The 26,377-nt window shown below is 49.5% G+C and overlaps 10 protein-coding genes across 10 annotated transcripts; 2 read left to right on the plus strand and 8 right to left on the minus strand.

Annotated features, from left to right (window-relative positions):
* Nucleotides 1–26: 26 nt before the first annotated feature.
* On the minus strand, nt 27–3,835 carry N7487_001224 (VWA and PH domain-containing RING finger protein; the record flags this gene model as incomplete). Its single annotated transcript, XM_056868972.1, has 3 exons — nt 3,714–3,835; nt 2,943–3,470; nt 27–2,884 (listed from the first exon to the last, which is right to left on the minus strand). The coding sequence occupies exons 1-3, from the start codon at nt 3,814–3,816 to the stop codon at nt 27–29; spliced, it is 3,489 nt and encodes a 1,162-aa protein (XP_056733756.1). The 5' UTR covers nt 3,817–3,835.
* Nucleotides 3,836–8,161: 4,326 nt separating this feature from the next.
* On the minus strand, nt 8,162–8,839 carry N7487_001225 (uncharacterized protein; the record flags this gene model as incomplete). Its single annotated transcript, XM_056868973.1, has 1 exon — nt 8,162–8,839. One exon carries the CDS (start codon nt 8,837–8,839, stop codon nt 8,162–8,164), a length of 678 nt encoding a protein of 225 aa, XP_056733757.1.
* Nucleotides 8,840–9,847: 1,008 nt separating this feature from the next.
* On the plus strand, nt 9,848–11,517 carry N7487_001226 (pyruvate dehydrogenase (acetyl-transferring) subunit E1 alpha). The gene is made up of 4 exons (XM_056868974.1): nt 9,848–10,002; nt 10,094–10,227; nt 10,291–10,745; nt 10,819–11,517. The coding sequence occupies exons 1-4, from the start codon at nt 9,880–9,882 to the stop codon at nt 11,322–11,324; spliced, it is 1,218 nt and encodes a 405-aa protein (XP_056733758.1). The 5' UTR covers nt 9,848–9,879; the 3' UTR covers nt 11,325–11,517.
* A 244-nt stretch (nt 11,518–11,761) lies between these two features.
* Nucleotides 11,762–13,261, minus strand: N7487_001227 (uncharacterized protein; the record flags this gene model as incomplete). The annotated part of the gene is made up of 1 exon (XM_056868975.1): nt 11,762–13,261. The coding sequence occupies one exon, from the start codon at nt 13,259–13,261 to the stop codon at nt 11,762–11,764; it is 1,500 nt and encodes a 499-aa protein (XP_056733759.1).
* Nucleotides 13,262–14,139: 878 nt separating this feature from the next.
* Nucleotides 14,140–15,679, minus strand: N7487_001228 (mitochondrial 37S ribosomal protein uS4m; the record flags this gene model as incomplete). Its single annotated transcript, XM_056868976.1, has 3 exons — nt 15,617–15,679; nt 15,123–15,554; nt 14,140–15,063 (listed from the first exon to the last, which is right to left on the minus strand). The coding sequence occupies exons 1-3, from the start codon at nt 15,650–15,652 to the stop codon at nt 14,140–14,142; spliced, it is 1,392 nt and encodes a 463-aa protein (XP_056733760.1). The 5' UTR covers nt 15,653–15,679.
* A 1,021-nt stretch (nt 15,680–16,700) lies between these two features.
* On the minus strand, nt 16,701–18,962 carry N7487_001229 (uncharacterized protein; the record flags this gene model as incomplete). Its single annotated transcript, XM_056868977.1, has 2 exons — nt 16,701–18,479; nt 18,528–18,962. The coding sequence occupies 2 exons, from the start codon at nt 18,960–18,962 to the stop codon at nt 16,701–16,703; spliced, it is 2,214 nt and encodes a 737-aa protein (XP_056733761.1).
* Nucleotides 18,963–19,382: 420 nt separating this feature from the next.
* On the plus strand, nt 19,383–20,888 carry cds1 (phosphatidate cytidylyltransferase; the record flags this gene model as incomplete). The annotated part of the gene is made up of 3 exons (XM_056868978.1): nt 19,383–19,959; nt 20,009–20,799; nt 20,850–20,888. 3 exons carry the CDS (start codon nt 19,383–19,385, stop codon nt 20,886–20,888), a joined length of 1,407 nt encoding a protein of 468 aa, XP_056733762.1.
* A 1,277-nt stretch (nt 20,889–22,165) lies between these two features.
* N7487_001231 (putative cyclin) lies at nt 22,166–23,532 on the minus strand (the record flags this gene model as incomplete). Its single annotated transcript, XM_056868979.1, has 5 exons — nt 22,166–22,548; nt 22,610–22,937; nt 22,990–23,118; nt 23,172–23,253; nt 23,306–23,532. The coding sequence occupies 5 exons, from the start codon at nt 23,530–23,532 to the stop codon at nt 22,166–22,168; spliced, it is 1,149 nt and encodes a 382-aa protein (XP_056733763.1).
* Nucleotides 23,533–23,815: 283 nt separating this feature from the next.
* N7487_001232 (uncharacterized protein) lies at nt 23,816–24,768 on the minus strand (the record flags this gene model as incomplete). The annotated part of the gene is made up of 3 exons (XM_056868980.1): nt 23,816–24,543; nt 24,593–24,597; nt 24,653–24,768. The coding sequence occupies 3 exons, from the start codon at nt 24,766–24,768 to the stop codon at nt 23,816–23,818; spliced, it is 849 nt and encodes a 282-aa protein (XP_056733764.1).
* A 210-nt stretch (nt 24,769–24,978) lies between these two features.
* N7487_001233 (putative fructosamine-3-kinase) lies at nt 24,979–26,081 on the minus strand (the record flags this gene model as incomplete). Its single annotated transcript, XM_056868981.1, has 2 exons — nt 24,979–25,078; nt 25,141–26,081. The coding sequence occupies 2 exons, from the start codon at nt 26,079–26,081 to the stop codon at nt 24,979–24,981; spliced, it is 1,041 nt and encodes a 346-aa protein (XP_056733765.1).
* Nucleotides 26,082–26,377: the final 296 nt, after the last annotated feature.

Below are 26,377 nucleotides of genomic sequence, written 5' to 3' on the forward strand. Positions count from 1 at the left end.
GCTGAGTTGTAGAGAGAGTTGGCCCCCTACTCCTCCGTCAAAGCGTCATCACCAGTCTCGCGCCAGTCTTGGGATCGCTCCGTCAACCGACGCACACCAGAGACACGCTGGGCCCAGTGAGCCTCGGATGGAGTGCGGAAGGTGTAGGCACGCTGTGAGGAGATCACGCCAATGCTCTGTAGCACTGCCTTGCGTGAATCACGCCCGAAGACTGCCGGGTGGTTGATCCACTCTAGGGAGGATTCCAGATCTGCATTCAGGGCAATCATCGTCTGAGCATCGACCGCGGAAGATGGTGTAATGGTGTTGGTGTCTGATCCAGATGAATGGGTTCCGCCGAAACCAGACGATTTAGGAGAAGTGGCCGAGACAGGGGTGTCATCACGGCTATCGGCATCGCTGTCGGACCGGGAAGCACCCGGGGGCAGAGGGGGTAGGCCACCTTTGCCAAGGCCCTTAAGGATGCTGCGGGTTTCATTAAGGAGATGCATCGCGCGATCATGCTGGCCCCGAGAAACCAGAGTGAGAGCACGGGTCAACATGTCGGAAGTGAGTAGTTCCATGCGACGCTGTACAATCGAGGGGTGGGGAGGAATTGGAGGGGTCGAGGATCGATGGCCCTTAGCCCGAGGGTTAGGGGGCAGCATGGTAATGGCCAGGAGGGAGGGGCGGGGAGAGTGGGTAAGATGGCCATCGCGGAGCAGGTCGCCGTAGGTGAGATCAGCCTGAATCAATGGGACTTCTTCAACGCTCAACACTCGTGTCTCGTCACCATCGGAACCGCCGCCGAGAGCCTCCAGTCCGGAAACTAGGCTCTCCCACGGATCTTGCGGCATGTTATCCTGCGTGGCATTGTCAGGCTGGATGACCAGTTGAACCAAGACGTCGCGCTTGTCACCGAATCGGAGATCACCCAGTGCGGCTTCGGCATCTTTGCCAGTTGCACGTTTCGTGGTGTGAAGAGCGCCGCTAATCTTGACAAACTTGGCGGGTGACCCTTCAGGTAGGCGGAGCTTCAACTTGACGTTTTGATGGGAGGTTGTCTGCAGCGCGCCCAGGCATCCAGCAACACATTCTCGCAACATCATCCAATCCTTCACGTACGAGTAAGATCCCTTGGTGCGGGTAGACAACTCGATCATGGTATCGGGCTTGTGGGTCAATCCAAGACCAAACGAGTGGATGCTGACCTTGGCGGCTTCGGCGCGGGAAACCACGAAATCAACACTTTCGGGGTCGGAGATAGAAGAATCACTGATCAAAAGAATGGTCGAGACGGGATTGTTGAATTTGCGCTGCATCAGAAGATCCATGGCGACATTGGCACCTTCAACCACGTCTGCACGGAGACTCTTTTGGCCAACCGGCCGGATCGATTCAAGGATCTTGGGCCATCCAGCCCAGGACTTGGTGGTCATACCAACCAAGGGCACGCCTCCACCACTCGATCCAAAGGTCACCAGGCCCATCCGGTCCCGAGGGCCCAGATTCTGCACGAGGAATTTGAGGGCATCACGCAGGAGAGTAATTTTCAAGCCTTGCATAGACGAGGATACCGGAATGACCACGACAAGATCGAGGGGAATATGAACAGTGTTGATTGCAGGGAATTCTGCGTCCTGGTTGGTGTAGTCGGGGTTGGTGTAGTCTGTAATGGCGGTATTGATGGATTTTCCGGCACCATAAGACGAATTGATAGAAGCCTGTCGTTGGATTCCACGGCTACCGCGGTAGTCATCTTCCTCCGCCCCCGAGTTGTCGTAATCATAGTCATTGTGGCGTGAAATGGCCTCTGGGTGCAAATCGATCAAAGACCGACGCCACGTTTCAAGCTGGTTGCGTTTCTGGAAGCGAAGATAGAAACAGGGTAGATCGGCGACAGAAAGGTTCAAGGAGAGAATAGGTTCATCTTGCGAGACCTCAATGGACTTCAAATGCTTCTTAATCAAAATTGAGCCCTTGAGGCTGCAACGAGCAGGCTTGCGTCGCCCGCTCGCATCGAATTGGGGGTCATGTGATTTCTTCTCCTTGACACAGATAAGCATCTCTCCAAAGAGATAGCATTCCAACTCCTGCCAGGAATCCCGATCCTTGCCCACGCGCATGTGTCCATGGAGGCGCAGCTTGCCAAACCGTTGGAACTCAAGACCGTGCCAATTGTCCACCCGGTTGCGCAATTCTTCAGCCACTTCTTCCATATTCTCCGTCGGTTCATACTGGATCGATCGCGCATCTTGTCCACCAAATCGTCCTGTGTATGGCTCATCCGGCTGCGACTGTCCCGAAGGTGTGTGTCGTAAGTCATCTAGGTCAGGGCGCCAATTTGCATCTGGCACTTCGACCGTAATCAGGCAGGTGAGGGTCTGCTGTTGGCGGGATCGGTTCATAGTCGGAAACTCGCTTCGAACGGTGACCATCGGCGCGGGAATGGGATTCTTGGCGACCTTAGGGCGAGGGCCAAGGTCTGACTCCATGGCCTGAACATCGTAATCATGGCGCCGTCCGCTGCTAGTGTGCTGGCCTTCATTGTAATCACCCGAGGATCCAGCCGCGCTGCCATTCCGGGAGTGGGGTTGACGAGAATTAGATCCCACGGTCAATCGCTCTACGCGCTCACGCTGGCTGCTGGTATCACGGCTATCTCGTCGATTATAGGATGGATCTCTCGAAGGGTTGTATGATGGTTCTTTTGCTGAGGGGTTGTAGGATGGCTCCCTCGTTGAAGAGTAAGCTAGTGGTTCTCGGGTACCCGAGGTGTAGCGACTGCCGGATTCACTCGGTGCTCGCCGACTCGACTGCTCCCATGGAGTGGGTGTTGTCAAGCCACTGCGTACTGTAGCGGTATCATTCGACGTCACTGAGCGAACGATATTACTGATTTTCTCTGGGTAAACATGACATTAGCATTCCGGGCCCCTCTGAACCCCGCACGAGGAACATACCGATATCCAAGACATTTCCACCGCGACTTGTATCCAAAGCCAATGGCGCATTGCAGCTTGGGCAATATTGTCCATCGCATTCCCGCAGAAATTCATAAAAGCAGGCCTCGTGGGAGACATGGGAGCACGAGAGCTGTAGAACACGCTCGCCCCGTAGGGTATGCTCCAGGGGTTCCTCGCAGACGGCGCATTCACTTCCGACAAAAGTCCTCTCCCTCCGTGTGTGGGTGCGATCTACCTCCATTGGCCCTGTTGTCCGTCCCGATCTTGAATGAAAGGATGTTCGTGAGCGATTTGAATGCGCAGATTGACCAACACGATCTGGATAAGCAGAATTAATTGATGTGAAAGTCGGTGCTCTTGACCGGGTGAGATCGGTCTGGTTGGAAAGACTGCTGCTAGGCCGGTCTAGCACGCCTCGAGTGAATGAACGAAATGAACGAAGAGGTGAACGCGAGGATGATTCTGGCTGCGATTGAAATTCTGCGCGTCGCAGGTATCTGGTTAGCAAGGTGGGGGTCTTCAAGACTAATGACAGATTGGGCGTATTTTGCAGGGACTGAAGGAACTGAAGGATTGAAGATGTGGATATAAGAGAAGAGAAAAAAAAAAAAAAAAAGCTCCAAACAACACTCAGGGGAGGGTGGTTTTATTCGGACCTGCCCCATGAGGCATCTAGAACAGGCCACAATAGGTCTCAGATCTAGGACATTTGGTCCAAGACTGGAAATGCCGATGTTGATAGAGAGAGAGACACCGCGATACACTTACTTTTGGACTTTTTGGACCGACCTAGGAGACCCAGCTCAGATAGATTGTGTTGAGTTGAGTCGTTCCCAGAGTTGTCCTCCGATCTAGGTGAACGTTTCCACATCGACTCAAAGGAAACAAAGAGGTGGGGGGGAAGAAGGGAAAAAAACAAGGCGAAAGGAGTGGTCTTAAAAAAGTAATCAAAATGTAATCAAAAATAAACCCAAATAAACCCAAAATTATTAAAATAATTAAAATAATTAAACCCAAAATTATAATAATAATTAACGGGGCGTTTTCAAGGTCAAATAGTGTCCAGTGTGTCCAGTATGTATGGAGTATACGGAGTATACAAGAGAGAAGATGGAGCTGAACAGGGGGCACAAAAAGTATATCACACGTTTAAAGTGGACACATGCTAAACTAAACCCAGAAAATGAAAAAAACCTTCGAACCTTGGAACTTGTGAAAACCAAATTGAAAAATATTGGTCAGATCGTACTAGTACAATAGTTTCCACTCTGAACCATGGATATGAAAAAAGGTGGAGATCCCCTGAATGAATTGGGATTTTTTTTTGGTTTTGAAAAATTTGGACTGGAGTTCCTGTGTTATTAAACTCCTGGTTATATATACTGTACTACATGTAAAGTACATATAGTGAACTACTTACGGAGTAGATAGATGTACATAATAGAGTGTAGAGTGTATACTTACCTCGGTACTCCGTACTTCAATGGTTCTATCTCGGAGTGTCGTCGGATATCCGATCGGACTTGGCCTTGGAATCCATGAAAGGGATCTGATCCTGAAATCGGAATATTTTAATTTCCAAACTCCATATACGGATAGAGGGTCTCCATACGGAGTACGGAGTACATAGTGCATAAATTATATATTACATTTATTACATTTATTAACCTTCTTGCTTATTAACTTCTTCTGCTGCTGCTTTTAGCTCCATGACTTTAATTTCTGGCTTCTTTCCCACTGGTTTCCCACTTATACCTCTTCCATGGACTCTCAACACTCAAATGTTCGACAAATCCACCAACCTTGGGATATTACTCCAGTCGTTCCAAGAAACCCGTGGGATTCGGGAAAGAACTCTGGATCCGTGGGTGTTGATAACAAGGTTTGTACGTGCATTTACTTCGGATCGGATGAATTCCATGTCCGTCCACACTGATTATCGGCAACTCACGTGGTAATTTCGCGGCTCCTTTATCCACTATCCATATCCCCACTCGATATTGCCCCTAAGGACCACGCCCCTGGAAACAAATTCCACTGTCGATCCTCCAAACGGCTTTCCACCCCTGTCAGTTCCAAGGTTGTCTGGCTCTAGAGAAGGATTCTGGAAACATTCGGGGACTTTTCTTCTTCTGTCAGGACCAAAACATTCTGCAATGACGCCATTTCTCTTCAACCATTCCAATGGTTTACCCCAGCTTCAATTTCAAGTCTATTAACCCCTGCTATCTATGATCGACATCCGGATCAACAAAATTTGGTCTTCGGGTTCGGGTTGAACGGAGTGGCGTCTGGATACCTCCGGAGTATTGACGATCGCTCCTCCCACGGACTACCTGAGTACGGACTCCAACGGGGATTTTACAACGTATGGCATAAGCAATATGGCACCTGGGCAACTTGGATCAACCAGAAAAAAAAAAGTCTTGGCCTGATTGGTCTATCTCGCCTTCACTTGAGCTCCTGATTTCCCTCTGCATTGACAGCGGGTCTATTATTTCGTCCCACTCATTAGCGCTTAACCATCCGCCCTAGAAATAGGAGAGGCGAGACTAGGAGAAATTGGTGTGCATAGCATTGACTTCAACCTCCCGTTTATGTATGAATCATACCGTTGTCAGGGGGTGCAAATGTCGTTTGCGCCGCGATCGACACACCCCTGTGTATTTCGGGGTGCTGCAAAGTGACTGTGCTCACTTTAGCTACTTCTCTGTTGTGTCAGAATTCTGGACTGGAGGAAGAATCGCCAATGAGTAGCTGTACATTCAATTGATATAACATTAGTAGATAATGATTGACAACGTCTTCCCCCTTTTGGGTGGGGTTTTGATATTGGATCCATCACAAACTATGTAACGCCCCTCTGTACTGCCCTGCACGTCAACTATGCGTCGGAGAATTACCATGCAGGCTAATCGAGACGGAATACTCCGTACAAAGAACGGACAAGAGCGGAGTTGACTCGTAACAAATCATTGCTCGTCCCTGGAGCTGTCAAGTCTAGGCATCTAGAGATGTCCACACCCTACCCTGTCCGACAGCTCAGTGGCTACCTTGGTCTAGACCGTAGAACTAGTATATCCAAGTATTCTTTCTACAATCTTGCTATAATACTCCATGCAATCCACGTATGCTAAACTCCGTACATACAACTAACGTGCATAGATCACTCAATGATCATCGCCGTTGAAAGTTTCCAGAGCGGAGATTGTAATGTAAACATGGTCTAACTTATTTTGGTGGGATGATCCTTTACGGAGCACCTCCTGTCGATTCTGCAATAGCAGAGGATATCGTCAAACCATTGTTTCAGAGTGCGAACTGGTCGCTTTAGAAAGAAAAAAAAAAAGAGAGAGAAAAGAGGGAAAAACGAAAACAGGAAAACAGGAAAAAGGGGAAAAAAAAGGAAATATGAATTTGACCTTGTTATAACTGGGAAGTGGCACAATCACATTCATACATATATGTACGATACAATGCTCTCCTCCTTCGTACTTCCTAGGCTTAGAGATGTAACCTTTTAATCCTTCGACAGTTAAATGCAGTTGAGTGCATATTTGCATGCAGGGGACTGCGTGTCCATGCAGGTCTCATTGGCCGGGCAGATCCCGAGACCTAATGATCTCTAGCTGCAAAAAAGACTCGAGACCTTGGAATTTTGATGACGTTTTAGTTGATGTACGGAGTAGATCACAGCTCTCTTCAGACGATGATATAGATCCTTTCGTGTTGGTTGACTCAGAACTGACTTTGGTCACGAGCTAATATCCATGGACTGATCTACAATATATCCGATGAGTCTCCGAGAAGGAAGCTCTGGTAAACACGAAACCCAGATCGCCCATGCAAGTGGATTGTTCAAATCCTTTGGATTACTCCTTCACACACTCATTCTCACTCTCTCGCAGTCTCTCACATTCACATCAGACCTCGCACAAAGAAGGTCCCTTCTAGTCCTGCACCAAGATGACCCCTGAGATACCCCTGAGATACGGAGTACTTCTCGTCTAGCACAAAACAGAACAGAAGTCTCCAACCTAAACAGGACGAAAATCAAGACCTCCTGGATCCTCTCAGCCCTAGCCACTAGGAGCCCCTGTTAACCGATCGATGTCTCACCTGAATCAGTATAGTGTTTCGGGACTATTATTTGGGAGGCTTAAAAGGTTTATTAGAATAGAAATATAATATAAGTTAATATGAGTTATGGATACACCCGAGCTAATGCGCGAACTCATGGAGACGTGGCGTTATTCAACCCTGATGCAATCCTGATGGATTTGGTATACAACTGCTTTTGACTTGATAGCGGTAATATCGTCTAGTGCTTTTTTGACACCTGTACATTCGCGGGATAATTTCGGATCTATTTGTCCTTTACTTTCCGTACTTTGTTTATGTGATGTTTCTGACACGTATTTGCTCATAAGTGTTGAGTCAATGCGACGTGTCTGTTTCCGACTTTGTTCAACGGCTTTGATCGCTGTGATGTATCGAATGCGTAATTTAGATCTTTTGTATGGAGTATTATATTTTACCTAGCTCGGGTATACGGAGTACAACATAAACAGCCCCTATATTATACAGGACTTCTGTTGGGATTGTAGCATAACAACGCTCTAACGGTCGATGTATGAGTGTTGTCCGATTGGTGCGTCCGATTGGTGAGCAGGCATAATTATGTTAGCCTAAAGATCTCAAAATCAGGCCTAGCTTAGACTTGCATGGTCAGTATGAGTAGGTTCTCCGAAAGCATGAGTGAAAAATAGTCCAGAAAGTGTCGGCCGTTGATGGATCTCATATGGCAAATGAGCTGGTTCTAGCAGCACCTGGGCATCGTGTCTATTCAGTTGTCAATTGCCTAAAGGCTTTATTTACAACTAGAAAATTAAGCAGATTTCGCTTTAGAAGATTAAATAGGAGACGTAAGATGTACAGGGCGAACAGGATCCACATTATTTATAGGAAACGACGAGATATGAATGTATTAATTGTTTTATTTGATCCCAAGAACAAGTGAAATTCAAAGCTTGTTCGGGCATTGTAAGTAGACTTTCTCAAAGCTGATAAGGTACATCGGTGCTTCAACCCTTGGACAAAGAAACTTGGGCATAGAATCACATGTCTGAACCCGTGGAGGGAAAACGTCCATCGTCAAATTTCCTCACATCTCCATGAATATCCAACAGCCCAATTCCTCAGTTCGGTTCCCTGCATCAAAGCATCCACAGCACTCGCTCCAACAGCTCTGTCTCAGGTGCGCCTGTCAATTCCACCATCAGGCTAACCGACTCCTCGACTCCAATCCTGACACCGCGGACTTCTTCGACTCGGACCACGTAGCGCAGTGCATCATCAATGATGTACTCGTCCTCCAGTCTGATCAAGCCTTGGTAATGGGCGCTGACTCGGTGTGCGTCGATATTATGGAATTCGGAAACGCGGTCGACCGCAAGCGTGCCGTGGACACGAAGGGTCACGTTGACGTCGGTGAAATCCTTGAAGATATTGGCAAAGCTCGGTCCGTCGGAGGTGATGGAGTTCCAGTGGTTCGTGACAAACATGATGTCGCGGCCGTAGGTTCGGGCATACGTGAGGAAATCGGTCAGGGACCGGAACGAGTCGCAACCGGGCTCAAGAGGGGGAACCGATTTGTGAATTAACGGACAGTACCAGTAGGAACGGCCTTCAAGATTCCCATACTTGTTCTCAAACAGCTCCTGGAGCTCACCTAGAGCGGGACGAAGATAGTGCTTCAGCTGGCCGAGCTCGAGAGCTCTGGGAGTGGGAGCACCACGAGCAACGAAGACAACCAGAGGCTCTGTAGCGGGGCCAATGGGACGTCCAACGGGAGGTCCAAACGGAGCGTCCGCTCTGGGAGTGGAGTTCGGCATATCGAGGTTGGTACTGCTTGATCGTTTGTTAGATTCCTGTCTTTGGATAGGGGCATGAGACGATGGTACCTTGATCACACCGGTTCAGAAGCTGATACAGAAACAGAGATGATGATGGAGGGGGAAAGTAGCATCTTAAATAATGAGGCTCGGTGTTGGACAAATTATATCAGAATGAACTGCACTTCTGTTGGAAGGTCAATAGAGTCAACAAAAGTCAATAAAGTCAATAAAGCATCCTCTTGGGGTCGTATTCACTAAGTATTAAGCATCATGGAGTCGCTGAAAAGGGTTTTCGAGAAAGAGATTTGCCTTTTGAGCATCTCAATGGTCATTCCTCTCAATAGCCTCGAGGTTGGTGTCAATTACCTTTTCATATCCGTTCGGAGGTACGTTTTTTTCTGCCTCAACAGTCAAAACAGACATGTTTCAAGCTGTGATATATGCAATTCTGGTTGCCGAGGACTCTGTCCTTATGACTGCTAACGCAACTATGATCATTTATTAAGTTACGTTGTTCGTATGTTACACTTTTGATCCCAGATATATCCAAGCCTTGTATATATTCTGCTTCACAAGACCATTGTTTGCTAGACTTGTTATAAGCCAATTAAATTACCTACAGGCATAAAAGAGGCAATTTAGTATCCAGGAAAACTTGAATTTGACCTTCCTATCACTAAGGGTTGGAAGTTACTATGTTATATAGAGGCGCACCGAACCGTTGGGATCGAGTCGGAGATCGAACCCCGAAAGGAGTTCATAACAGAAACGGCAGTTGTGAGTTGAAATGGTTCATTTTGATAATTCCTATGAACTGAATTGTCAAATACAAGAATATCTAAGCAAATATAAGCCGAATTCATAATTGAATGTTCAAAGAATGAAGTGAAGTTCAAAAAGCATCGGACCCGGCCTGACTTTCCTCACCGGGCGGCCCCGATCTGGAAGCTGACTAAGACGGCAAAATTGAAGAGAGTTGTTGGGACGGAAAAAGGTGCTTATCACCTTCAACGTACCATCTCCAATTCCCTCACAAAATGCTCTTCCGTGCTGCGGTCCGTCAGGCTGCGCCTTTGAGGCGTCGTGCCTTCACTCCTGTTGCCCGTCGCACTGTTACCACCGACGCCGCATCCGCCAACGTCGAGACCCCAATCCCGCAGGTTTGTTGAGCCCTATCTGGAAGATCTGAAAAAACCTCCCCGAAAGGTTCCGGAATTTCAATTGCTGATGCTTATGCTTGCGCTTTAACAGGAGGATGAGAAGCTCTTCACTGTCCGTCTCTCCGATGAGAGCTTCGAGACCTACGAGCTCGACCCGCCCCCGTACACTCTCGAGACCTCCAAGAAGGAGCTCAAGCAGATGTACTACGACATGGTCGCCATGAGGTACGATAAGCACGATAGCGGATGTTTGGACTAGCTGTTGACTGACTGCTTGTTCTTTTGCAGACGTATGGAGATGGCCGCCGATCGTCTGTACAAGGAGAAGAAGATCCGGGGTTTCTGTCATCTCTCGACCGGACAGGAAGCCGTCGCTGTCGGAATTGAGCACGCCATCACCCGTATGGACAAGATTATTACCGCCTACCGTTGCCACGGTTTCGCTATGATGCGTGGTGGTACCGTCAAGTCCATCATTGGTGAGCTTCTCGGTCGTCGTGAGGGTATCGCGTACGGCAAGGGTGGTTCCATGCACATGTTCGCCGAGAACTTCTACGGTGGTAACGGTATCGTCGGTGCCCAGGTGCCCGTCGGCGCCGGTCTGGCCTTCGCCCAGCAGTACAACGAGCAGCCCAACACCTCCATCGTTCTTTACGGTGACGGTGCCTCCAACCAGGGTCAGGTCTTCGAGGCCTTCAACATGGCCAAGCTCTGGAACCTCCCCGTTCTCTTCGGTTGTGAGAGTAAGTGGTTTTATTCCAAGAATTTAGAAACCTCCAAAAAAAACCAAGATGGACTAACGTTATGTTTCTATAGACAACAAGTACGGCATGGGTACTTCCGCCTCTCGCTCCTCCGCTCTGACCGAGTACTACAAGCGTGGTCAGTACATCCCTGGTCTGAAGGTCAACGGCATGGACGTCCTTGCCACCAAGGCCGCCGTCCAGTACAGCAAGAACTACGCCATCAGCGGCAACGGACCCCTTGTCCTAGAGTACGTCACCTACCGTTACGGTGGTCACTCCATGTCCGACCCCGGTACCACCTACCGTAGCCGTGAGGAGATCCAGCGCATGCGCAGCACCAACGATCCCATTGCTGGCCTCAAGCAGAAGATGCTCGAGTGGGGTGTCACCTCCGAGGAGGAGCTCAAGGGTCTCGACAAGACCGCCCGTGCCAACGTCGACGCCGAGGTCGCCGAGGCTGAGAAGATGCCCTTCCCCGAAAACACCGCCCGCAACCTCTTCGAGGACATCTACGTCCGTGGCTCTGAGCCCAAGTGGATGCGTGGTCGTACCGTCGATGAGACTTTCTACTACTAGATTGTTCCGCCCTATAGGCACTTCTGTGCATCATGGAAGAGCTTTTAATCGTTGTGTGAAGGCTCGGGAAGAGATTCTTGGGTCGTTCTATCATTTATCTGTAATTTAGCCCGATGACTATTTTCTCTTATGTTTGTTTACTTGTTTCTGTTCTAGAGTAGAGAGCAATTGCCATCGGCTGGGTCCTTTTCAAGTTCAGTGCATGGAATTTTAGGAAGTAGTCTTACAATACTCTGATCAAGAATATCAAGAAAGTAAAGACTTGGATAGCAACATCAGTCCTCTTGAAGATATGCAGGAACGCCGTCCTTCGCAGTCGATAATGGGTATCATATCAGAAAGAAATAGAAGAAAAAAAAGTAAAAGTACAAGCCAGAATAGAAGGAAGCGACATAACACAAGCCATGTCTAGAGAAAAATTCGCAAACTAAACTGCATCAAGCGGGCTCCTGTCTCAACATCTCAAGAATCAGGTCCTGGGTCCGCTGCACAGAATCCAGCTTTTCTTCCATCGCAAGACGTTCACGCTCCAGCTCACTTCGAAACTGGGCCTGCATCTCGTGCCGGAGCTCTTCCTTCATTTGCTGGATTTGAATGTGAGTGAGACCTTGCTGTGGCTGTTGCTGTTGCTGTGGTGGATGCTGTACTTGCGGGTGCTGTGATTGTCGGGGAGAAGCCGAAACCGGTGGCTCCGAGGCAGCCTGTACCAAAGCCGAGATCATGGGTGAGGCAACACTCGGGTCTATACCACCCCCTGGTGCAGCGTCTAGGTGTTTGTTGAGCTTCCCCAGGGTTTCGAGGACGGCTGAGACCATACGGCCGTCGGATTGTGGAACTGGCGGTGTGGGTGTTGAGGGAAGTGGTGCGACTTGTGAGGTGAGTCGTGGGGTTGAGAACATATTTTCAAACCCCGGTGGTAGTCTTAGTGAAGTGGTCCCAGAGACAGGGGTGGATGGTGATTCGAGGAAATGCGCAGGTGGCGCAGGGCCGGTAATTGAGGGCGAGGGCGTAGGGCTGGTAGCCGGGAGTGCAGCATCGCCGATGGTATTCGTGACAGGCTGGTGCAGCATGCTCATCATTGTGGCGTTGACATCAGTTGGGCTAGTGGCAGATGATCCAGGTAGGTTCCGCCAGGGATCCTGGTCTCCGTTGTTGGAACTCTGGCGCCAGGGCTGCGGCTGTCTACGCTTCTTAAGCTCGTCACGCTTTGCAATGCGCCGGTTCTCGGCTTCTTCCCACCGCTGCCAGGTCGGAAGCCAGGCATCCACAGCAGCGAGCCACTGCGGGTTCATCAATTCTTCAGCCGTTGAGCCGGGTGCGTTTGAGCCTCGCTGTCGCTGGTCCTCGAGAAACTTTATGCGTTGCCTCGTGACCATTTCGACTTTGCGTCGCACCGAGTGCCACGAGTATGAGCGGCCCTCATGGGTGCGCTTGAACTCGGCAGCGATGGATATCCACCACTTGCATAGATTACTGCGGCTGCCGAAAGTGTCCGCATTTTGGTTGCAGATCTCGAAGAGCGCTACTTCTTCTTTGGTCGTGAGACGTCTATGCTGCCGTGAAGAGTCGCCATCGAGCTCATCGTCGTCGTTGTGGTTGCGCTTCGTGCCTCTGTTGGTGGTTGATCCCGACATCAGCCTTGACCCATCTCCTTCGCTGTGTTGAGCTACTCCCACTGGCATCGGCGCATAGTATAGATCGTTTTCGAGAATGTCTCCTTCACGTGAATCACTTCCGGTTAAATTTGCCCCTCCACGTGTCTCTTGGTTTCTCTCGGATGCGTTATCGGTCGTAGGTGGATTCCTCACTACCACAGACACGGACTGGGAGACTGGGCTGAACCCTGAGCGCAGGCCTGATGGTACTGTTCCGAAGGAATTTTGTGAAGGGTGGGGATACGAAGGACGGCTGTATTCGTGAGGTTGAATGCGCGTCATGGGGACAGCAGCTTGCGCAGTAGCAACACTAGTGGCTCGGTAGCCGCTGTGGGAGACCAAAACTGCAAGTTGAGTGGCCTATGAGTCTAGGAGATGGTCTCCTTAGTTCAATGTGGCCATCGATAGGTGACAACAATGTCGCAGACCAATGTAGAATATCCTTGTCGATCTGTGGGGATAAAGATAAAGCTGCGATGGATTTCACCAGAGGGTTTTCCCCGAGGTCCGTGCGCCAAGCATATATTCTAGCTTGGACTACGAAGTATACAATCTTGTACCATCTGGAGAATAACATTGAAGCTTCAATTGGATAGTTTGACACTCTGGTGATGTCTCTATTAAGCTTTGATTGTATTTAGACATTTGAATTATATAGTATCACGTTGGATTTTGGTATTCATTAGCTGCAAGTTTATATATATTCCCGGGATCTATAGGTCGAACCTCGACCACTAGGTAATTATCCACTAGTTCTCTCATATCCGTACAACGTCGAATGAGGCTTTAATGTCTCATGATATTATAATACAGTAGTACGCTTGAGAACAGGCTGTTCATATAATAGTCTATTCAAGGATCATACAAATGACTGGCCAATCTATACCGTGAATCGATAACATCAATAATATATCCATTTACAACACGTCATGGCTATGGTGGTACAGGGGGCGGAGCCGACACAAAAGGCTCCAAAGACAAGCAAAACAGGAACCAACACCATGGTCAACATGATCCAGAAATATGCAGAAAGGGAGGAGGGAGATCTAAGCGCCCACTAATACACAGACGGGAAGTTTAGGGGAGGGAAAATAGTAGAACAGTAGAGACAAACAAGGAAGGGATAGGCTAGGCAGAGAAAGACAGGCCAATCGCATCCTCTACCACCGTCTCCTCAGGTACCAGCCATAAGCTGGAGTGGCAATGGACTCGCCGAAGGGAGTGGGCACCTCAGCAGAACCGGGGCGGGCCACGGGGTGACGCAAGTACACGGCTGCGCAAATGTTCTGGTTGACCTCGAGGTAGCGTGGGATGAAGGCAAAGGCAGACATGTATTGGCGTGGCTGCCAGGGGGTAGAGTAGGTCTTGCTGTTGTCGAGAGGGTTGTCACGCATTTGAGTAAGAGCGCGCTTGAGCGTTTCGAACTCTTCGTCGGTGAGCTCCGAGGCATCGACGTCATTACCAAGTGTTGCCTGTGCGAAGGCTTCAGAGAGCTTGTCGCTGGCTGTGGCGTCTGTATCGTTCTTAGCGGAAGCCAGTTCTGCGTCCCCCTTGTCGGTTGCGAAGGCGTCTTCTGGACGGGGCTTCGCATCCTTCTTCTCTGGCTTCTTCTCGGCCCGCTTGGCCTTGAGCAGCAGAGTCAGCTGGGAGAATTGGGCTTCCAGGCTGTCTGCGAGGACGGTGCTGGATTCAGAGCGGGACAATACGCGGCGGACGGCCTTTTGGAAGCCACGGAGCTCCTGCTTGCGCTGGGGCGCGAGTGTATCCTTGCCGGCAGACATGACAGCCTTGGCCTGTGCCAGAAGCGCTTGGAGAGTCTCCTTGGTATCTTCCTTTTCAGTCTCTCCCTTTTTAGTCTTCTTTGTATCTTCCTCTGCGGTCTCCTTTGACTCCGCCTCAGCCTCTGGTGCGCCGCTCTCGGCTCCCTCGGCTTCCGCTAACCTCGCTGCTTTAGCCTGTCTCCGACCCACTCGGCCCATACGTCGCTCGAACGGAGTCTTCGTGTGACCAGTAGCGTACAAGACGCGTTCTGGTTCGACTTGGAAGAGGTCACCGGGGTTAAGGAGGTAGCTGGGGTGTTTCATCTAGTAACAAAAGCGAGTCAGCAAGCAAGGAATTGATAGCTTCCGACGTCGCATCATACCTTTTGCCCGTTCACAGTAACCGCCCCGTGGATGACAAACTGTCTCGCTTGTCTGGCGCTGCTAGCAAACAGAGCTCGGAAGATGGCTACATCCAACCGGCGCTCCAGGGGTGCAAAAGTCATGTTGGTGTAAGGTATAGGACGTGTCTGGTAAGCGGGCTTGCCACCCTTATCAAGTCCGGAGCCTCGACCGGACGAGACTAGGGAACCGTCATCGGCGGCCAAGTCGGATGCATTCATGGGGATAACACTGCGGATGCGATGGTTGAACATGCGTTTCCACTGTCCCTCGCGGACTTGCTCGCCGTGGTAGGCACGCGAGGCAGCCTTGGCAGACCATTTTTGCTGGAAGAACGTGCGATTGGTGGTCGGTGGGCTGCGGAATCGTTGCATGTTATACAGGTTGTATTTGCTCCATGATTGACGGATTTTCTGAGCAGTGTCTTGTTAGTCATTTGGAATTGGGGGAATCGAGCATAGTATTAGATACATACGCCTTTCGACAACGTGTTGCTAGCTCTGTTTCTCATTGTGGCGACTCGGTAGACACAGTGCTGTAGCAATGATATGTTATCCAGTCCAAGTTGGCCGAGTCTCAAAACTTCAGAGCACGTGATCAAAAATAAATGTATGCCTTAAATATAAGGGTTATATTTTGGTATGCGGGATTGGCTGTTTGATATGTTTGCATATTATACAAACGGTGCAAATATCATCTCGCTTAATGCCACCGCCCTGTCTAGGGGGTATATATAGGTTGATCTCGCCCGGCCCTTCCTCTCCTTTTTCTTTCTTCTTCATACTTACCTTGTTTGGGTAACCGTGATCATTAAGACGTGTTACCACAGGCTGGTCCCTGCATTGCACAGCGCGGTGGAACAGTTTGTTCAATGGCCCTCGGGTCATTGACAGGCGTATTCTTTGGCACCTCCATTCGTGGAATATTTTCTTTTCATCAATCCTTGAGCCAGTGGCACGAGGTTGGAGAAGAGGGCCCCAGTAGCCGTATAGTATGTATTGTGATAATTGGTAGTATTTAGAAGAAGTGAAGCAACGTGACTTCGTAAGTCTTCTCTGTTCTGTGTCTCTCCATCGCCCAGCTATGTTGATGACCTTGCGGAGCACGTCTCGATAGTACGTGTCCGTCCCTCAGAAGAAAAACACCCTTACCTCCTGGAACTCGCCTCACGCGTCGCGGTGCCCAGAATGTCTCTAGCCCTCTGCTAAACATGACTGCTCTCTCACTTTACCCGTGGACTGCCTTTGCTGGTGGTCCCTTGCATTCTCTTTACTGCTCGATGAAAGTCTTGTGAAGCATTAGGAGACGGATTAGCCCTGTAAATGTTGCCGCTCACGTTTGTTGGATGCCTCACAGTTCTCTTACTGGACCTACATGTATGTACTCTGCACTGTAGCTTTTCCCTCATGCATTGACTGCTTAAAGGGTATCAACGTGAGATTGTTTTGGTATATGGTAAAGAAACATACTAGTAACTCCAGAAAACACACCGCGCCATGTTAAATGCATGGAAAAACCTTAGTCGTACAACGTCGAACATCTTCCCTGCCGTCACTGTATCACTCTCTCCTAGAACTTGGGAACGCCTCAGCCAGTGACTCTGCTTCTTGGGGATTGGTCCATTCCTCTAGTAGCTCGTGCGCCATATCAACAGTTTCATCATCGATGCCCGCCTCCAGCACTGTCCCATCACAAAACGCCAAGCGAGTCAACACAACGAGATGTTTCTGTTTGCTGCCAGGCACACACGCCAACTTCTCCTGCATATTGATCAAGGGGCCGTGTTGCCGCATGACCCTAAAAACCAGCCGCATAAGGCCATTGACCAGTGCAACACGCAGGTCTGACTCTGGCGGAGAGGAGTAAAGTGCATCTAGCTCATCGTGCATCGACCGGAATAAACGAGCGAGTGCATTCGGGTGCAATGCGAGGATTGTACTGGCATGCCTTGGGGACGAGGTTATAGGGTTGAATGCTAGCGACTCCAGCAGCAGCAGTACCTCGAGGCGCATCGCACAAATGTCATGCGCGGTGTATGGCTCCACGCCTTCATCTGGTATCGCGGGCTCGCTCAGCATGTGTGTGAGGCGGTCCACAATCCACTTTTGCACGTCCAATTGGTCCTGGTCAGAAGTTCTGATCGGACCGAAGGATTCTGCACGGATACTCGTTGACAGGAGGTTCATTAAGAGCACAATGTCACCCAGTGGATGTGAGGGGTGTAGCATCACTAGAATGAAAGAAATCCGGATGCTTTGCCAGAATGTCTCCATCGCACTTTTTATGTGCAATACCCCGCAGGCGATTTGGTAAAGTAGACGCATGGCCCTAGTCGAGTCCACTAGGGGCTGCAGATCGGACTGTGGTGTCTGCCGAGTAATTCGTTTATCTCGGGATGCCGGGGCGTACTTAAAGCGAGGAACTGCATTCACCTCGACAGTGTCTTGCAAGACTCCAACTAAAGGTGTGATTAGCTCGGAAAGTGGAACATCATCCGACATCAAACTATATTTTGTGATAGCTTCGAACCGGGGGATCGGCTCGTAGAACTTTTCGTTGATGGCGCGCTGCCATAGCGAGGCGATTGCTTGTGTATATTCTAATACGTAGCTGCTTGGGTCAACCCGAGCCATGACCTCCATAACGATGCTGGACATGGGCAGATGCGGTTCAGAGGGAAATGCAAGTTTGGCCATGGCTTCGAAATCAGTTTCTTGGTTAGGATGCGTACGGTGACTCAAAAGTCGCATCATAAATCGTTGATTGCGACTCGCCTCTGCATAATTGCGCTTCACTTCGTCGACTTCGGCTGGAGTATCAGTCGCATCAGTCATAGTAAGCTCCACACCAGCAGGACTCAGCTGTAGCGGTGCAGGGCCATCTTGGCTTGATTGCCTTTTGCGCTTGCCTGGAACTGTCGGCGTGGCTCGCTTGGAACGCGCTGCCGACTTGCTGGGTGATACCATGGCGATTTCATCATCGTCAAATCCATCGCGGAAGGGAAGCACCCGGGACTTTCGAGGAGTCACAGGTGCTTCCATCTCGCGATGCCTGGATTTGTAATTCCGAAGCTGGTAGGCTTCGTCCACGAGGTCTTGTTGAAGAAATACATTCTCCGTCGCCAATATCTTGCCTTCGGACATGGCTGCCTCAACCTCTTGCTTGTGTTTTGCCATCTCGTCGGTCATGGACTTCCGTAGAGCCGCTAGTTGTCGGTCATAGTCTTGTGTCATCGTTGTCTGCTTCCTACGAATGATCGAGATTTCCCCCGCTTTCGTTTCCACTTGCATCCTCGCTTCGGCTAGCTCTTGTAACATCTGTTCTCTTTCTTGTTCCATCTATAAAGGTTGTTAGAGTTTATACAAAGAAGCTTTCAACTAACCTACCTGCACTAGACGTGCATTAATCTCCGCAGCGGCGTTCCCTTGCCCATAGTAGTCGTCCACATCCATGGCATCGCCCAGCTGCCTATTGACCGCAAAGATAGGATCCGGGGCGAGTACATGTTGACCATGCGAAATGACGTGCGGTTTATCGACATTATCGTACACTTCGGCCTCCAATTCCCCCACCTCTAGTGTATTGTAGTCATTCGTCAATCCGGTGTGTAGGCGAGGTGGTGGTCTCAGTGATCCAGCATTGTCATTCAATGACACTGGTTGAGCGTGTAGTACGGGGTTGGTGTTTATGGGGTTTGAGTGGTGGTATTGTGAGGCTGACGCCTGGGTTGCTTGGAACGCATTCTGTTCCAGCGCATACCACGTCCCCGGTGGCAGGGAGTCGAACTCGTCGGAGCCGTAGTCGTCGTCGTCGTCTTCCATGCCCCCGCCATGAATGGTCTACCAGAGGGAGTTCTCAATTCACGGAGGGCTTTTGATCATTCTCGAGTTCGAGTGGTTCCGCGGGTTGAAGAAGTGAGGGATAGATAGAGATAGAGATAGAGCACGGGAGTTCAAAGCACCTGGGCAACGACCCTGCACATCCAATTTCAATTTCTAGCCACGAATGTAATATTTGTAGTTCAATTAATGATTTAATTCAATTAATAAACCCGAATAATGAGCCAAATATAAAATATACAAGCAAAGAAAAAAAAAAGTAAACACGGGGCTGAAGCTGAAGCTGACCGCTTTCGGCACTTCACATGAGCTCATCAACTTCTAATCCGATGATCCTCTCTCGCTCTCTGCACTCTCCACTTCTACTGCCCAGAATTTGTTTCTGGCCCCCTTTTCTGCATCATGTCGAAATCTCGCCGTAATGTTAGGTTTCAACACCGGGCAAATGATGAGCGACGCCTCAGTGTGTCCTCCGACGTCAGCGATGCACCCTCAGAGCCCACTAGCCCCAGCAAAAATGCCAACGGGTCTAAATCCTCTCCCATAACTGAACAGGTCAGTTTCCAGTGGAGAATAGCCTCGGAATCTATGTCTAACATGATCTTCACTTCTAGAATCCCCCCCCAGTCCGAATATGAGAAGAAGAAGCAGACCTTCATTACCCGGACGATATGGACATTTGTGATGATCGCCGGTTTCTTCGTCGCTTTGTTCTCCGGGCACATTTATATTATTGCCCTAATCACTGGCATCCAAATCATCTCGTTCAAGGAAGTCATCGCGATCGCCAGTATCCCTAATAAGGAGAAGAACTTACGGTTCACCAAATCGTTGAATTGGTACTTCTTGGCGACCACTATGTATTTCCTGTACGGAGAGAGCGTAATCTACTACTTCAAGCACATCTTGCTTGTTGACAAGGTTCTGCTTCCGTTGGCGAACCACCACCGCTTCCTCAGCTTCACACTTTACGTCATGGGTAAGTGTTTCAACCGTTCCCCTTTTACTCCGCTAATTCCGGTTGATAGGATTCGTCTTCTTTGTCGGATCTCTGCAGAAGGGCCACTACCGATTCCAGTTCACTCAGTTTGCTTGGACCCATATGGCTTTGTATTTGATTGTTGTCCAAGCTCACTTTGTCATGAACAACATTTTCGAGGGCATGATCTGGTTCTTCCTTCCCGCGGCGCTGGTCATCACCAATGATATCTTCGCCTATGTTTGCGGTATTAGCTTTGGAAGGACACAACTTATTCAGCTCTCCCCGAAGAAGACTGTTGAGGGATTCCTCGGCGCATGGGCCTGCACCGTTGCCTTTGGTTATTTCATGACCAACTTGCTGATCCGTTACAAGTACTTCATCTGTCCTGTCAATGACCTGGGCTCGAATGCTATGACCGGTCTGGAATGTGTTCCGAACCCGGTCTTCACGTCTCAGCCTTACTCTCTTGAAATCTTTGGCCTGGACAAGACCTTCTGGGTGGAACCAATTCAGTTCCACATCTTGGCCTTCGCCACTTTCGCTTCGCTCATTGCTCCGTTCGGTGGATTCTTTGCTTCCGGTCTCAAGCGCACTTTCAAGATTAAGGACTTTGGCGAGTCCATTCCTGGCCACGGTGGTATCACTGACCGCATGGACTGCCAGTTCATCATGGGCTTCTTCTCTTTCATGTACTACCACAGCTTCATTGCCGTTTACAAGGCCAGCGTGGGTGATATCATCGAGACCGCCATCAACGGTCTTACGGTTGACGAGCAGCTCGAGGTCGTTCGTGGCTTGGGCAAGTACCTGTACAATCAGGGTGCCGTCTCAGAATCGGTATGTTTGTTTGAATCAATTACTACGATTATACCACTAACCTCTCCTAGATCCTGGAGTGTCTGGTCACCGAGCTCAAGCGTCGATGAACTTAAAATCGTCCGGCACTCAGATTGAAAACATCACCCAAATTTATGACACTCATCTTTCACTTTCACTTCCATCACTCGAGGACGACCTTTCAACCCCGCGCTCCACCCTTTGCAACTCTCCTCGATTGCTTCTGCTGTGCCGGCTACCCCCTATTCTTGCTTCTTGCTTCATTCGGGACATGATTTGGGTTCACAGAATATGCATGCAAGCTTTAATGTGTGCATGCATTATATGTACATACATGCGTCCCGCTCGCCCTACCCGCCTTTCAACACGGCATCAAAACCTAACAAAATGACCCGTGGCAAAGGCTTTAATGAATCGGTGTGAAGACCGGAAATCTTCCTCGCCGGAGGCACGGGGACGAACCCTTTCCCCCTCATTTACGGCTGTTTCCCTGTACTTTTGTTCCGTACTTTTTTTTTCTATTCTCTTCTCATGTCTTTTCTTTCTGATTGATTCCCGGCCCTGGACTGAACCTAAATTTGATGACTTGTGTGCTCGGTCTATCTAGACCTGGAGCTCTGCTATACTCCCGATGCGTGGAAAGGACACATCCCTCTATAGAAGTGGCACAGGAAGGGGGATGGCGGGGGACATGTCTGCGTGTTTTGTTCTGGCAGTCTCGTCTCTAACTTCGCTGTTTTTCGACGCGTCAAGGAAACGGGCTGTAGATTTGTACATAGCTTTCAATTCAAATTTTGAAGCTGATTTCTGATTTGTTTCACTTCATTCACTTCATATATTGTTACCCAAAAATTGGTTCGTGGGCGAAGTAAATATCATCCATGGTGTTGTCCTACAATGAGAATCTGATTATCGATAGTTGATGGTTCTTTTCATTGTATCTATCGATATCTCGTCACTGGTCATAGATGTTTGGGGTATCGGGAAATCGTGGGGAATATGAATCAAGGCGGTAATTTTCCAGAATGTGAGTCTCTTGTGTGTGAAACTCTGGAGCGAGAATCCGAGTGTTTCGCCCATCTTTCCAGAAAAATGCGGACAAAGTCCTCGTCGGAGCTTAGCAAGGATACCGGCGTATCCCAGAAAGAATCAGGACGAACAGCAGATAGCGAGTAACCCTCACCAGGGCATTGTTCAGTTGCAACCCAGATGGGACATAGTATGTGGCGGCCTTCCATCATAGCTCATTGCCAAACCCGCTATCGTGTCATCGGTCTGCAGAAACAAAGAAAGGCTGCCTCATCTCGCTCGCTTCGCTGCATGAGGCACGTAAGGTGCCAGGAACACAAGTAGCAAGAACTGCGTCTTAACCGTCGACTTCATATTCTTCCATTTCAACCTTGAAATAAGCCGCGACCTGGCGCCTCTCTTCATCCGCACATGCAGGATCGAGCATGAATCGCACGGCAGCATCGCGGCCTCGTTCGCCTGTCCTCTGGCGGTCCCCATTCGCGGCAATTGGTGTTAAGGGATGAGCAGGTCGCGGAGTACCTTGGTCGTTAGCGCCAGTGCCATTGGATGGTTTGGGCGGCTGGCCGATCCACGGCTGGTAGCGTGGGATGTTGTGTTCGCTGGCTTCTTGGTTCAGCGGGATGCGGACTGTTAGGAACCGGTCTGCTGGGAATTCCGAGCCGACGGCGGTTAGTGAGCGGTGGTGGGTGTAGAGTTCTAAGAGGTCGAAGAGGGTTTCTGGGTGGCTGTTAATATGTGGTGTTCTCTAGGTAAATGTGGCTGCAATAATAAGACTTACCCATGATTTCTGCTCGGCTGGTGCTCCACTGCGCATAGTCTAGCCCGGACTCCACTTGTTCGACGCGCCGGTCCAAAAGTCGTCCTGCAAGCTCAAGGCAGCTAAAGGCCATCGTCGATGAGCTTTGCTTGATGGGTGCAAATGTGCGATAAAGATCCGACGAAATGCGGTAGGCAAGATTGGAGACTTCGGAGTTTTGTAGTAGTCCATAATGCCGACCCAGCTTCATGAGGGTCTTATGGGGATGCCGGGTTCGAAAGTCAAACCCAGAGGCCTCTAACATGAGTCGCTCGAGCCCGATTATGCCACGCGCGTGGGATTCAAACATCTGGCGACAAGTGTTAATCCTCTGTCTTGTCTCGTCTGGAATCATGACTTACGGGATCATCAGCCGATAGGTGTTCTGAGGGCGCTAATTTCAAGTTATACGCTGCGCAGACAATGTCTCGCGACTTTTTGAGCGTATCTTCGATCTTGCACGCTGTGAATAGAGCCGCAGCCGCAGCATCCTATATCCTGGGTTAGACTGATCTCCTTGAGGGGGATTTCTGAGAGAACTCACTGTCCAATTATACTCATTGTCTGGGTGCACCAATCTAAATCGGTGATAATACCCCACTGCTGTGTCAAAAGTGCGAATGGGACTGGATTTCAGGTCAGTCTTGATGCATTTTGCTTAGCTTAAACTCAACTTACAGGTTGAGGGCTCTCCGCACGCTGTCGATCCACGCCACGCCCTGAAGTCGCAACGAAGTTTCGCGAAGAGGATTAACATTCATCGCTTCGATGCAGTTTTCAATTGTCTGTTCGAATATGTACGGATTGGCCACCTGTATAAAAGACGGGTGGATGGCTGGGGTTGGCAGGCCAAATTCCAGCGTTGAGCCCCCACGGGGAGACTCGTCCCTCATATTGCGTGCCATGGCGGTTTCTTAGATCTCCTAATAATATGGCAATATCGAGCAATGTCTTTGGAAGTTGCAAGATGAAGACGCGCAACAAGTGACTGGATTGATATCTCGATCACGTGTCCGTCCAAGAGCTCTCAATCACGTGTAGGTTTACCGGGAATACATATTCCCGTATTCCGAAGTGTATACATCTGTCTCTACCATGATGCTTGATTTTCGAAGACAGATGTGCAATTACAAACATATTTATCATGCTGAAGATAAGTGAATAGCATAATTTTGTCTCACAGGTCCCTCAAGGCACTCCCCGACCAGCCCGTGTCGCCTTAGCCAACTCACTTTGAGCTGTGTTATCCGCATATCTCTTATAGATGGGAAGGTAATGCGCAAGATCACTGGTAGTCTCCTTGATACTGCGCCTGCTTTCAACGGCAGCAAGCCAAGTCCTCCACCGGCTCCAAATACCCTCATCCAAACCCCCTTCCCCCTCCCTTGGAACCCCTAATCCACCATTATTAAACTCATCAAACACCCACAGTCGTACCGCCCACGGGGCCAGCACCAAATCTGGAAGACTAATATCCTCACCAAGGAAGAAAGGTCCCTCAGTGTGCATCTCCTTAGTCCAAGCTTTCAGGTGATTTAAAAACTCTTGCCGAGCCTGATTCAACCCCGCATCTGTGTTCTGCTCACTGCCATCTTCTGACTGGTACTGCAAGAATCGGTGGAAAGATGGGATTATTCGAGATGTCACATAGTCAATCCAGATGCGTGCACGGGCACGCTCGTATGCATCCTCTGGCAGGAAGCGGGGTTTATGGTCTGGGTATGCTTCTTCCAGATACTCCAGGATCACAGTGGATTCGTACAGTGGCCGTGGGTGTGGATCTGCTGGCGTTGAGAGTGTAGGGACTAGGCCTCGAGGATTCAATGTGAGTAGTGATTCTGGCTTGTTGTAAGGGTTGACTTCGATATATTCGTATGGAATACTTTTCTCTTCGAGGGCGAGCCAGACTCGTTGCACTTTGTTTTATTAATATGGTTACTTGTCAATGAGTGACTGGAGACAAACCAAATCTGCGAAACTGGTCAGCAGTCGTTTGGTTGGAGTAGAGAGGGGTCGTGGACATACGGACAGAACCACCCCGCATATAACTTCAATGGCTGTTCAGCGCGATGCTGATCGACTAGCACCTTGGCCAGGCCACTGGCCTCGGGGTAGAGGTTAGAGTCAGGATGACCGGGCATTGTAGAATGTAATTTGATGTTTCCAAGGGAGAAGTGAAAAATGAAAGGAGGAAGAGATCCGAGTTGGACAAGTCGTGGATATTAGTGTGACATCATTTCATAGGCATATTCGTGATTGAACAGTGTCTTTAGTTAGATACTATTTGAAAATTGAAAATATAACACCAAAGAAATATAAAGCCTTGCAAAAACATCAAAAACCATCGGACTCTAGTCTTTTCCATACTTCCTGATCAACTTCTGCATAATCGACATAGCACCAGATCGATACCCTCCACCAAAAATAGCATGATGATTCAAATGATGATACCTTTTCGGGTATCAGTAAACTTATCTAATAATAAGAGAAGAAAAGGAAAAAGAAGAACTCACAATTCATATAATTCCACCCGATCAGCATACTCCGCCACAGGTTCAGTCTTGGGCACAATCCGATGATACTGATCAAAGAATCGAGCCCCAAACCCACCAAACATATGCATAATCCCAAGGTCAAACTCACTATGTCCATAGCAAGCTGACGGATCATACACCATATCCCCAGGTGTCTCATCGCGACCCGAGCCAACAATCCGACCCCAATCAGCATTCCCACTCCACAGATCTCCATGAACAACAACAGGCACAATCTCCTCTCCCTCTCCACTGGAAGTATACCCTAAATGACCGTCCCCAAGCAGCCGGGGCACAACCTTATGCGTCGTCTTTTCTACTGCCTCGCGCAGCTCAGCATCGGGTCCATTGCGCTCTTCAGATGTTTCCAGGATCGTAAGGAGCCGTTCGTTCGCGTAGAACTCAGCCCAGCTATCACAGAACCGGTTTGGCTGCTTGGTATCACCGCAAAAGGTTGGAACGGGGAATCCGAATCTGCGCCGGCCGGTGTTTGGGTCTGGGGGTGCGGGCGTAGTATGCAGTTTTCCGAGACGGTGCACGAGGGTGGCTTCAACGCTCGTGCTACGCCCCATCTTGCCCCCGAGCTCAAGGAACTCTGTTGCGAGGAAGTGCCTTTTGGCTTCTGTCCCCGGTTCGTCAAGTGGTCCCCGAGCTAGGGCGTGTGGACAGAACCCTGGTACGGAGGCTGCGATTGCATTGAGGGACTCGGATTCTCCTTGGAACATTTCTTCCGCAGCTTTACCATTTGAAGAGGTTTTTACAAAGTAGCGCCGCTCTTCTTTACCATCTTTGCTGGGGATCTGGGCATGGATGGTGCCCGTGCTTGTGAAGCCTGAGCCTAGGCCGGATGTCGAGAGGCTGGCTTTTGATTCGGGTGGGAGTGAGAGGGCTTGAATGATGGGTTCCGGTACTGGAGACATTGCTATTAGAGTTAAGGTGTATTAGGAAGAGTAGACTTGTTTTTAGACCGATGATTAACTAGACGCGGAGATGTGAATACCTAGGTAGACCGCATTGCAAAGGGCTATGACGTTTTTCTCCACCTCGATATTGGAGCTCTTAGCACCAGGCCTATACGGAGTACCCCGTACAACCTTAGTACATAGATAGAATGCATACAGTTTTCAGGCACATATTCACAGTTTATTATTTCCTATCTTCAGTTACGATATGAGATGAGCTCGCCACAGTAACAATAAAAGGAATTGTCCACATT

The sequence above is a fragment of the Penicillium crustosum genome (genome assembly GCF_028827405.1).
Source record: "Penicillium crustosum strain IBT 35664 chromosome Unknown utg000001l_segment0_segment0, whole genome shotgun sequence".
Taxonomy (NCBI): Eukaryota; Fungi; Ascomycota; class Eurotiomycetes; order Eurotiales; family Aspergillaceae; genus Penicillium; species Penicillium crustosum.